Source organism: Folsomia candida, unplaced genomic scaffold (assembly GCF_002217175.1).
Source record: "Folsomia candida strain VU population unplaced genomic scaffold, ASM221717v1 Fcan01_Sc001, whole genome shotgun sequence".
Lineage (NCBI taxonomy): Eukaryota > Metazoa > Arthropoda > Collembola > Entomobryomorpha > Isotomidae > Folsomia > Folsomia candida.
The window spans coordinates 12,377,655-12,389,434 of record NW_019091193.1 but is presented as its reverse complement, the minus strand read 5'-3'; the positions used below and the strand labels follow the sequence as shown (position 1 = coordinate 12,389,434).

The 11,780-nt window shown below is 38.3% G+C and overlaps 1 protein-coding gene and 1 long non-coding RNA gene across 2 annotated transcripts in view; both read left to right on the top strand.

Moving 5' to 3' along the window:
- Positions 1-2,879: 2,879 nt before the first annotated feature.
- On the top strand, positions 2,880-6,699 carry LOC118433934. Its single transcript, XR_004833685.1, has 4 exons — positions 2,880-2,999; positions 3,122-3,296; positions 6,024-6,079; positions 6,169-6,699. It is a non-coding gene; the product is annotated as an uncharacterized LOC118433934 (long non-coding RNA).
- A 2,687-nt stretch (positions 6,700-9,386) lies between these two features.
- Positions 9,387-11,780, top strand: part of LOC110863329 (methyltransferase-like protein 9) — a 27,329-nt gene continuing 24,935 nt past the window's right edge. Inside the window, exons 1-2 of the mRNA XM_022112608.2 lie at positions 9,387-9,520; positions 9,623-9,845. Coding sequence (XP_021968300.1) covers positions 9,759-9,845 — 87 coding nt within the window. The 5' untranslated portion in view covers positions 9,387-9,520; positions 9,623-9,758. The remainder of the gene's footprint in view (positions 9,521-9,622; positions 9,846-11,780) is intronic.

The window sequence follows — 11,780 nt, the reverse complement described above, 5'->3', positions numbered from 1 at the left end:
TAATGTAGGTGGTAAGAAAACAAAGCATCTGCCGTTGATATTGCTTACACCACTAATTAATTTAACGAGACAGCCACCATAACGGCAGCAATTAGACGTCCATTTAGCCCTTTGCATGATGAGATTACACAGCCTGGCTTGGCCAATCCTCCGTACACGGTATTAAATTAAAACTGCAAATGTTTTCGGCAAGTGAAAGAGCTGCCGTCGAGACTTGTCGTTGGGTTGGTTGGTTGGCTCAAGAAGGTGGTTATTACAGCGTTATTACGAGGAACTTGTAAACAGATACATACGAAGCAGATGTAATGGAGAACGAGCTGAAAGAGTCCGGTCTCAGGCATGCAGGGCGAGATCCATTAAATTAGCGATAACAAGATAGTTTGCTAATTACTACCTTGAGCTCCTTGAGCCCCGAAAGATATGAATGAACCTGTCTGCCTAATAACTGTCTCTCTTCATCACGCTTTATTTGCTCGTTGCACTACCACTGACGAAACTTGGACAAACATCGTGATTTTTGCTCGTAAAATAAAAATTTATTAACCATGCAAAGAAGAAGAAAATGGAATCAGAATCATGGTGAGATTTCATTCTTAAATTCAGGATCCTTGTTAATATTTACTTGCTGCTAAGCTCTGAAAGTACACACACTCTGCTTAATGGCATCGTATAATAACAATGCAAAAAAACACATATTCGTTATTTTTCCTCCATTGTTTTAGTCTCATTCAAATGTGTTTCTTCTCAGATTCATATTCCAATGGAACAATTCCAAGCTGCTGCTGGTACATATTTAACTTGTGTATTTGGCATTATTCACAATTAATGTTGGTTGAAAATATGCTTTTATCCGATTTTCTGTACACTTGCTATTAATTACACACGTACATGTGTATGAAAGGATAGAAAATCTGGAAAAAAACAATACTTGCGGGTTGTTTCTAGTTTTATTACATTTTAATTATATGTCTGAACCGGCCAAAGAAACTTTACCGTGATGTGATCTGGCAGTCGTCGTAGCAAAGGGCAAATTTACAATTCTCAAACGCCGAACTCCCATCCAGTTCAGATATCAGTATCAGTCATCGTATAATGATTCACTTGAAGGCAAGTTTTTGTTCTAAATAATGCATAGCTTTGTATGTATAATACTTTTAGTGTTATTATTCTTTGGTACCACTAATTGCAGTTTTTCAACTTTAACTGTTCCTCTTCTCTCCTCCATGTCGTGCGAGCCAAAATACTTGAACATTTCAACATTAAAAACAAATCTGATACTGGTTAATACCACCTTGTAATAAAAATGTTTGGTGTAATTGTTGTTTAGACTCGAGAGATGAAATATACGTACAAACATCCTCAACCAACCCCCTCAGATCTCAGTCGTACATAAATACATACGTATATACTTAACAGGCATACAGACACTTCAAACTCATGTGGGGAGTAATTGTAATTGGGAGAGAGAAAGAGAAACACCAACAATCCTTTTTTGTACCCCTTGTTGTAAGATAACTATTGACACATGTATTTTAATACCTTTTAACAAATCACATGACTCGAGTGAAAACTTCCTCTCTCGTCCTGCTGTACTCCATTACAATCAAAATAATCGAAATAATAACCATGAGCTGCACAGTGCTTGGGTAGTTTCCAAGAATAGGTCAAAACAACCAGCAGACGTAGAAATTAAAGCTCTGAATCAAATGTGCTACATGTACATATGTACAATACATACGCTTACTCACTTGTGAAAATAGGGTGTTGGTTGGATGAGAAATGGTTGTATGCATGTAAGCCTTAAGCGTGTATTTTGTACACAAGTCCACTAGTGGTGGTTTGACTTTGATAGTTTAGATAATATGGACATGTCGGATCGTCATCAAGTCGAGCCAGGTCTTTCTTCGGTTGATGCTAATGTGTTTGGAATCAAGGAAGTTTTTTGAGCTCTTGAGAAGTGAAGAGGAGATGGATTGGTTTGGCGAGAGAAGGAGACTTGGGGGGATACTTTCTCAAACATTAAGACGCTTTAATTACGTTATAATCGTTGGTCTGTAACCTCAGCTAAGCTAAGGAGAGAGAGGAAAGAAGTCGTTTTTATTCCTCATCCTAATTACAAGCATGAAGTAAAAGATAATCATATATAATTGCTAACCGTCGCCGCAGTAAACCTAGAGGCCAGATGTATATTGTAACATCCAATTTTGATCATGAGTTTTTAAACAACACTTCTCCACTCCAAAACTTCAACATCTCTCACCTTGCACTCACTTGCATGCGCTTTGTTTGTACGTATGCGTCCGTTTCAGTCTCCACGTCCCACCAGATCTGACAAATAAAGCACGCCATGTTCATCTCGAGGAATGTCGATCCATCGTAGCAAATAATTCAAAATTTCGATACCTCTTCAGACGAAACTTTAATGTGTATTTATGTATCTTGTCGTGTCGGGCAGTGTGACAATTCAGGCACAAAATGTAATCTCTCTTATGCTGCATGGATTGTGGATATACGTTGGGTACCGTTGTTATAGTCGTACATTTTGCCGAGTGCTTCATTTTTAGTTGTAGCTGGATTGCATTTATAGACTGCCCTGCTCTTTACTAATTACAGGACAAACTAGAGCAATAATTAGCCTCATTATGTCCGTCTGCCTACCTATGTATGTTGCCGGCGGATAGCTTGCGTGGGTTTTGCTGCCACCCTAAATTCCTGTACGTATACGTGTATGCATGCAGTGCATAGCCCTCCTTTTTGTTCTTGTTGCGATACAATGAGTGCTCCACCGCTCCGGATGTTACTGTGCCCTTAAAAGTACTCTTTAATGTGTCATTTCTTTACATGACCGAGTCCTTCGTGTTTGACGTATATCCGTAAAAACAAAATTACGCTGCTGCTGATCTCCTCTTTTCTCATAAAGTTGGAGAAGAATTAATGCCATTGCAATGAAGCTGGAGGAGAGACATTAAGCAACGCGAGTCGTCTCATTTCCAGCCCAGGTAATTCTTCAGCTTGGAGTAAATTTTGAAAGATATATAATTAGGCAGAGGGCTAATTCTTTTGTAGTTTTGTTCTTTCCTTCCTACACTGCAGTCTGCATTGTTTGTGTCTTTCCTTGTAGAGCGGAGGCAGTTCCACGACCACTGTGTCAAAGGGAGGATAAGAGGAGAGAGGAAAATGAACAGCGTGTTTGGTAATTATGACATGGGATGACCCACGCATCTTGACGAGACATTGCGATCGAGGAAAGTGCCGGTCGTCGGTGGCTCGGCGCAAATGAGAGGAAACATTTTAAGGTACACAGTCTGAGCGTAATTTGGCATATGCGTGAGTGGTTTTCTTTTCTTTGTAAAAATGGACGGATGTGTGTTCTTTCGTGTATTTAGTGCTTCCACTAATGACGACAAACTAATGTTGCGTCTTACATTCACAAAACTAATATTCTAGCACCTGCGGGGAGCAATTAAGTTATTAAGAGCCCGCATTCTAGTAAATAAAATATATCATTCTCCCTGCGTCAGTTTTCTCTTTCCTTCTTCTGTATACACATTTTTTAAGAGTTGACTTAATTTTTTCATGATTCATACAGTTTTCTCATCAGTCAGTGCTCCCTGAATTTGATTGAATGGCTTCGAGGTAGTATTAAATAGATAAGTCCTTTCCTACTTAAACATGATTGCGAAAGAGAAAGAAAGAAAAAACTGGATGATCTGTAAGTGTGTATATGCGTCTCATGTTATTACGTATGTACGTATCTTACGTATTTATTATAGTCTACATAACTCACTTGGCTCAAATGGTATTATTGGAAAGAGTCAACAAAGGTGAAATCAGGAATAAATAAGACCGACAGAACTGAATCGATCCTTGAGCAATCTGCGACGACCAAGATAGTCGCATAGTGATCTATCTGATCTTCTAAAGAGTTTCACGAGCTGAGGACGTATCCCTACATATATTTTTAAATAACGTACCACCATGTCAAAAATCTATCTATTGGATAGGTTTCCTTTATTTGCTGTTTGTTTAATATCATGCATCCTTTCAGTTGTGATATCCAATTTCGGAAAAAGGTTTCAACTTCAATCATGAAGTCTCCTTGATGTATACCTACACTCTCGCCACCAGATAAAATACAGTCTTACTTTCCACGAAGCAAGATTTGGCACAAGCTCATCCTCCAACCAAACTCGTAAATATCTTTTATGACAAGCTTTTACATTTATGCACCGTTTATTTCATTTTACTACGATTATTCCATATCTGAATAAAGCCAAACTTTCCTGTGAATAATTTCTAACTCAATTAGTTAGTCTTTGAGTTGACGAGATTAAAACTAATTATTGTTTTGCTGCATATATTTACACGATGCATGATTATGGGAATAAATACTTTATCGCCAGGTACATTCGACACTTTATATTGACAAGTTGGTCGAATAACTATTTTAACGAGTGTGTGTATATATGGATGGAAAATATTGAGTGGGATGAAAAATTCAACATCCACGGATTATGAGGGGTTGAGTTGAGAGAAAGTCGAAATTGTACGACGAGATTCTTGTATGGAATATGTATGCCCGAATAGATGAAGTTTCTGTTATGCATTTTTAGGCCTATGGAAAAAGTGAAACCAACTTAAATCACCATTCCATATATGATCCCGTATTCACAACAGGTTCCAAACTGAAAGTTGAAACAGACAGGAAGGAAATTGAGACTTGTGTGATTCTGATTTGAAAATCAAATGTGGACTTCCTTATTAGGGACACAGCCTGTCTGGCTTGGCGAACATTTGTGACACGTATTTATATCAAAAAGTTTTTTGTCTTTGGAATTCATTTTAGATCTTTGGAATACTTCAGACATCGATTTCTTATAGGCGAATGGATTTTTCTAGAAAATCTGAGCAACTCGGAGGATAGACATTATGGTCATGCATAATTAATACAACTTCTGGCTGCAACTAGAATTTGTAAATCCTCACGACTGATTTACTTGAACAAAGTTACAACATTCTTATTCAGATTTATATTACTTGGACTACTCTGTTATTTGGGATGGTCAGTCGTTCATACATAAATATAGACTGGCAGTAGCACATTAAATGCTAATTGTGTTATTGAGTGCTACATACATTTACCATGTTTGTTGGAACGTATTTCCTGCCTTTAATGCATTCTCCTCTATTCAAAGAAGTTGTTTTTATTTTTGCACGTGCTTCATCCCTGCTTTTTGAGTTGCGAAAATGGTTTCTATTATAAGACCGCAGGCAAAGCAGTCGGTACATTCGATGATTGTCGCGGACTTTTGCTTTTCCTTTCTTTCACATCACATTACAGAGGGATAAATGTTGCCAAACTATGAAATAGATTTTCATGACTATAACGACACGAGGAGTAAAAGTAAGTAAAAGTAAGCAAGAAATCGCTTCCTCCAAGGTTTGAGAAAGGTAAATGCAAATGCATGTTCAATCCCGAAGCAGTGACTCCTACGCACACACAAGAGTAGGGCTGCTGCCACACAGCCTACATGCCCAAGAAGTAATCTTTCCTTGCCTTTCATGGGTGGATATTCAGCGTCTCTCCGTTTTGAAATATTCGGTCGGAATGCACACTGGTGTACATGCATGACACATATGTGATGCCAGAAATGTTGATGGGCTGCTACATGGTGGATTTGCTTAGATGAGAGTGAATTTCTTAAATTGGGGACTCTCTTCCACTTTCACCCTTCTATCAACCCGTCCCCACTTCAGCCTCCCCTTTTCCACCACTAGTTACTTACTTTCCCTTGGTCCTCGTCCTCTCTCGTCGTCTGCAAACTCAAAATTGTAAATTCGAGGAATAAAAAATTATTCCGCTGTTGGCTGGCTCCTGTCACCCTGAAACGGGAAGGAGAAAGCACATAATCGGCGGCGGCGGTGGTGGTGCTGATGGTGGTGGTCGGGAGAGAAAAGGAAAATCATTTATTCTTAAAGAAAAAAAATCTCGTGAACACTTGAATTCGATTTTGTTTACATAGAACAATAATGGAAACGCTCACAGCATAAATGGAATGGATATCTGATCAGGTCCACGGTATTGACAAACTCTATTTTTAATTCAAAAACCGTCGGCATGAAGGATAGTGCACAAGTAAATTGAATGCTACTTAACAAAATTAATAGGAAATTCGGAGGAAACCGGGTCGTCGTCTGGGTATAAGGATGAAAAAAAGAAGGGAAAGTCAAACAGTGCAGTCGTGTCCCAACCAAATTAACATTGACTATTGTATCAGCCAACGTCGTAAGTATGTGCTACTGACTTTCCAGCCGAGGAGATAATACCTGGGGACGAGTAGATTGTGATTGCATTTTTACCCATAAGGCATTGTAAAATAGAGGACAATTTGATTCAGTGTGCTTCTCCTCCATTTTTACCGAAAGGAGAATTTATGTGGACTGTCTTAATTGATTGATTTTGTTTTGAGAGGATTCCTTTCCTTTCCTGTTTGCTTTGTTTCTACTTAAACGAAAACCACTACCGTCTTGATTCCCTCGCTGGGAATTAATTTCGTAATGCTTACCTTCCTTCCCGTTTTGTATTAAGTTAACTCTGTAATTTAATTTACAACTACATTTGTCCTACGACACAACCAAACGATTGTAACAGATATGTAATAGTAAGCTTATTTGGAGGGACCCTACTTTAGGGACTCCTTCCTGACGCAACACATCTTAATAAATAAACTTGAAGAATTCAGTTAAAGATAACATTTACAATAGGCTTATGTATTTATGCATACAAACAATTTTCAAAATTTTTCATGGATAACAATCAAACTATTCAAAACAGAGCACATCAAGCTTCACGTCGGAAACCTATTGGTGTGTTTGTTTCGTGAAAAAAAGTGGAGAATCAGTTGATCTTGATGAGAAAATCTTCACAAAAGAATTTCAATTTCAATATAATTTGAGATTTCAAGATGATTCCTTCACTCACTAGTCAGAGGATCTCAAGAGCAGGGAGCAGGGTGATGTTTACCCAGTTTGTCCTCGTCGTCGAGTATGCATATATCGGCTTCCTCTCCTTTGATCGCATGTTTTATATTGCATTTTTCCAGGGACAGAAGAGTGTCTTGCAGAAGAGGAGAAAGAAAGGGTGCGAGATAGACAAAGGGCAATTTGGATTTGAATCTGCATAGTCAACAGCCATCCGCGTGGGCTGAGTCACTATGCTACAGAAAGAGAGAGCCATACTAACTAACTCTCTGCCTGGAGAAAGGACATACGTACGAACATGCACCGAAAACCATCACTCTGCCCACCGTTGCGTTGTTGGTTGGTACACCAAATATCAATTTGCATCCCATTTCACACATAAGACTCGTAGTGTGGATGTATGTGCACGTATGTATGCGAATGTTTGTGTGGCTATCAGATCTATTTCTCTAGTCTTTCTCCACACGCCCCTCATTGTCGCCCTTCATGTCTTGACAACAAAGAAATGAGACTCCAGATGATCAGATTTGTGGATCAAACGAAATATTTACTTTGTGGACATGAATCATTGTGAGGATTTTATTTTTGCAGCTCACTGGGTTCTAAAAAAATGGATTAATCAAACCAAGTTGGAATTATGTACATATTTGAGAGAACCCAGCATCCCAAAGATTCCAGTACAATGCAAATTACAAGTTGTTGCACGGCGGGTTTTGAGCAAGGAACAGTAATGCTGATCGTGGCTTGGAGGCGAATACATGGAGATGCAATTATTAAATTACACGTACGCGCATGAAGGCTTAATTTCTCAAGAGTCCATCTCGCTCGGCCCGGTTCAATATGACGATGGAATGAGAAACACTCACTCTTTGGTAATCTTAAATTAGATGGCTAGGATTTTAAGTGGTCTCTCAACTCATCAATAATAACGTGGGAAAGAGTGTCCAGATTTTGGATGACTTTCATCCATCTCACAAACTTCATCTTCTCCTTTGGTGCATCGAGCTATGCATGTATGAAGTTGGTGTCTTGAAACTTAACATTATGTACATATTCTCCGAGTTATTATTGCTACATTCATTTGTTTAGTCACAAATTACAGAATCACTGAATTTGGACTATTAAAATTGTCAATAAAATCATAATTCTCCTTGTTTTAAGTATGAATTTTATAAATTGATGCTAATTCTGTGTGAATGTTCCAGAAACGTCAAGTCGTGGTTGGACAGGGAAAAAATTCATAGGAATTAAAAATGGTCGTATGTAGCTGATGAGAGATGAAGAGGTTTATTCTATATGTAAGCCTCGGTTTGGGTGAGTTTGTTAGTGCACAGGGAGTGGGATGAATTGTGTTGAATGTGATTATCTAAACCCACTAACGCCACGTAATTATGAATGAGAATGGAGTCTTAAAAGGATTATTATTATGATTTCCTTCAAGACTCCAAGAACCAAAGTTGCCAAATCATCTTCTGTCTCCTTTTCCACTAATCACAGTCAGAATGAAAATAAAAATAATTCGAGCTTCAAATACATAATCAGACAGACCAAGCAAGCCTCTGTCTCATCATCATTTTATTTCAGACTATGCCCTCCGTTATTATTATTATCTCGTTCCCATTACTTTGCACGGGCTATTTAGACGCACGTAAGAAAGTACAAGTCAGGAGTCACCCTGCTTTACTTAGCTCTCCCGCATTATAACAATTACAATTAAAAATACAATCGTCATCTTCTATCCTTCGTTACGAGATAAAAGCCAACTCGGTCCAAATAGTCCACCCAGCACAATATGCGTAAGAATAATAAATAGTTCACAACAATTATGACTCTCCAATTGTGTTGGAAGCCTCCTTACTTTTAATATTACTTATCCTACGAGGTCTACAATAAGTGGATCCATTTTAACTTTTTTTTTTCATCTCACTATACCATCTCATAAGTCAGTACACCTATGTCTCACGTTCAGAGCTCTGTTATTACTTATGGACGTTGTTTTGTCCAAGTGTGTTTTTCTCTTGTGCATTGCGAGACACCATTTTACCCCCCAATGCTACACTTAAATAGATTCTTAATTTCTTAATAAGTAATTCTTCCCTTGTTTCCTTTTGTCATTATTCAAAATCAATAGAAACTGATGCTTCATGCGATGATGACTTTTAATTTAATTTAAATCTGATTTAAAGAGATCTTGCGGAAAAAATTATGCAAAACGCTCAATAAATAACGTGCTAAGGTAAAAACGCTTAAACATTTTGACTGTGCGCTTTGTTTCATTCTCATATTGTGACACATAACTTTTTGCATGAAACTAAACGGCAAAGCAGGCTTCACAATGATGCCGTTGGTTTCATATACTCTCATTGTTCCCAAGCTCACACACACTCACATTGCATTGAACTGGTTCTTGGATTACGCAATGTGGCCTCTCGTTGGCGGGATTCATCCTGCCGGCTGTCTTTTGCTCACCAAATTAACAAAATGTTAAATGTGATTCTTTCAAGTTTTCGTACATTTTCTAGTTAACGACTCGCATAAGGTAAGGTTAACACTATTACAATAATTCGTGGCTGCTTTGTGAGTTTTTTGAACCTAATTAATACTGATAGGTAACCTGCAATGTAATTGAATGTGGTTGCAGGATACTGTAGTCAAGGATTGCATGTCGTGTCGTGCTCTCTCCGAGATTTATGTGACTTGTCGTGTCTCACCTTTCCCAACAAGTTTCCAACGCTGCTGCCTTGTGGTTACATTATTATCATCTTCTCACTACTACAATGTTCCGTCCAAGGGGAGGACTGGCCAAAGTTCTGTATGAAAAGATTCACACGGATGCTCGGCTCCAAGCGATGGATAAGGACCAAGTTAGAAATTTAGTACTTAATAAACTATCAATCTAGTAGATATTAAATGTTTTTCGTGGGTAGTTTGGTTGGGTTTATTACGTGAAGTAGATGCTGAGTCTCATTCAACTACCATTCCACTTTTTAACGAGTCTTTTAGACCATGCGGACTATTAAAACATTTCCACTCTCCTCCCACTTGATAATTGCTTCTAGCTTGCATGTTTATTTAATGATTTTGCAGAGTTGTGGTTGGTTGATGAGAAGGAGGTGGTTAGTGTTTTGCTTAATGAGTCTTTTCATTCAGTCCATAATAGTCGTCCCATTTTTTCGTGCATGTTGTTGCCTATACTCATTATTAGCTCATTATTATTTCATTCGCACTCTCCCTCTCTCTCTCATACGAAGAGAGTTTTTGTGCAATATTTCCCAAGTATGGTAGCTCATGAATCATTATTATCCTTTAATTTACTCGTGATGATAGTCACAGGGGTAAGCATGGGCAGTGGGAAGAAGGATGGAATTACCGCAAAAGTTGGCATGACATGTCTCTCTCTCTCTCGTCATAATTATGATATAGGCGACCACGCAAATCAGAAAATGACATTGGACCAAGTTTTCAGTTTGAAGGGAGGTGAGCTGTAATTGGTACGTTAATCATTAATAGTGGCACCCACCCAGCAGACCAGACCAGCAGCGCAGGCATGCCAGGTCGTCGAAAAAGTCTGTTCTGTTCCCTGCTCATTACTGAATTGAATTTAATAGCGGTGTGCAGTTGTGTTCGACCTCTTCTGTGTATTTAACTCGGCATTAGCAACTTTTAGTCGACTGCATCGGGTCGTACCACCACACACCAACTAATAAAACTTTGAATTCAATTCGCTTTTCTCACATGCATGCAAAAGAGAGAAGAATATGAGAGGGAGGCGAGCTGAGTTTGTCATGCAATCCTTCCGGAGCATTTAATAAGTGGTTTAATGGAAATGAAATTTTTCAAAGGACTAAATTAGTAGGAAATAGCCTTCCGCAAAATTATACACTTTGCCTACCAGCAAAAACAGCAAAGACAACACAACTGACGACACGAGAGACATGTGCTCACAATTCCAATTGTTTATTAATGAAAACGCCATCCTACGTATGTGATGGAAGGCCTTGCTTCGTCTCATAACATGACATTCTACTTCTAAATTTAGTCTGCGGCAAAAATTTCTCATACAATAATTACTGTTTGATTGCTGGAGAGGATACAAATCATAACGCACATGAACCAATTCTACAGAGCAGTAATCTAAATTGTCGATTGTAAGTATGTTATATGGTATAGAAGTGGATGGGTTTGTACCTCTTTCTTGTGGTATTCTCATTTTCTCATGAGTGCGTGAATTAATCACGCAAACGATTTCAGAAGACTGAGCAAACACCCACGACTCGGATTCGTTGTCTTTGTTTTGTTTGTTGGCCCCACCCACAACAACTGGGCTATTTTCAATACAACTGGCTGTAATTACCAACCGGTGAAAAATAAGTGCATGATGGTTTCATTTCATTTTCATAGTCCGGTAAAGGAGGAGGTGGGTATTGCGAAACACGCAATATGCCTGCTTCTGTATTTATGTATTTACGTATGTATTATGCACTTATTAAATACTAGTTCGAGACGAATAAATGTTTCAACTTAATGAATCCGTCTAGTACATTTGTACCTGGTCCTTGAGTTCCCCCACATTTTCTAAATAATTGGAATACGATAGGTTTTTTATGCGCTCTAACTTGGTTTGTCACGAGGAGTTATTATTGTACACCCGTTGATTGAATTATTATGCATCGTTTTTCCGCTCTATGCATACGCAATTGAAATTGGTTCAAGATAGATTAAGCTAAAAATTATATATATATATGACAATTACCTATGCATATATTATGCATGCATACTTAGGTTTCCTTCCTCGTGGG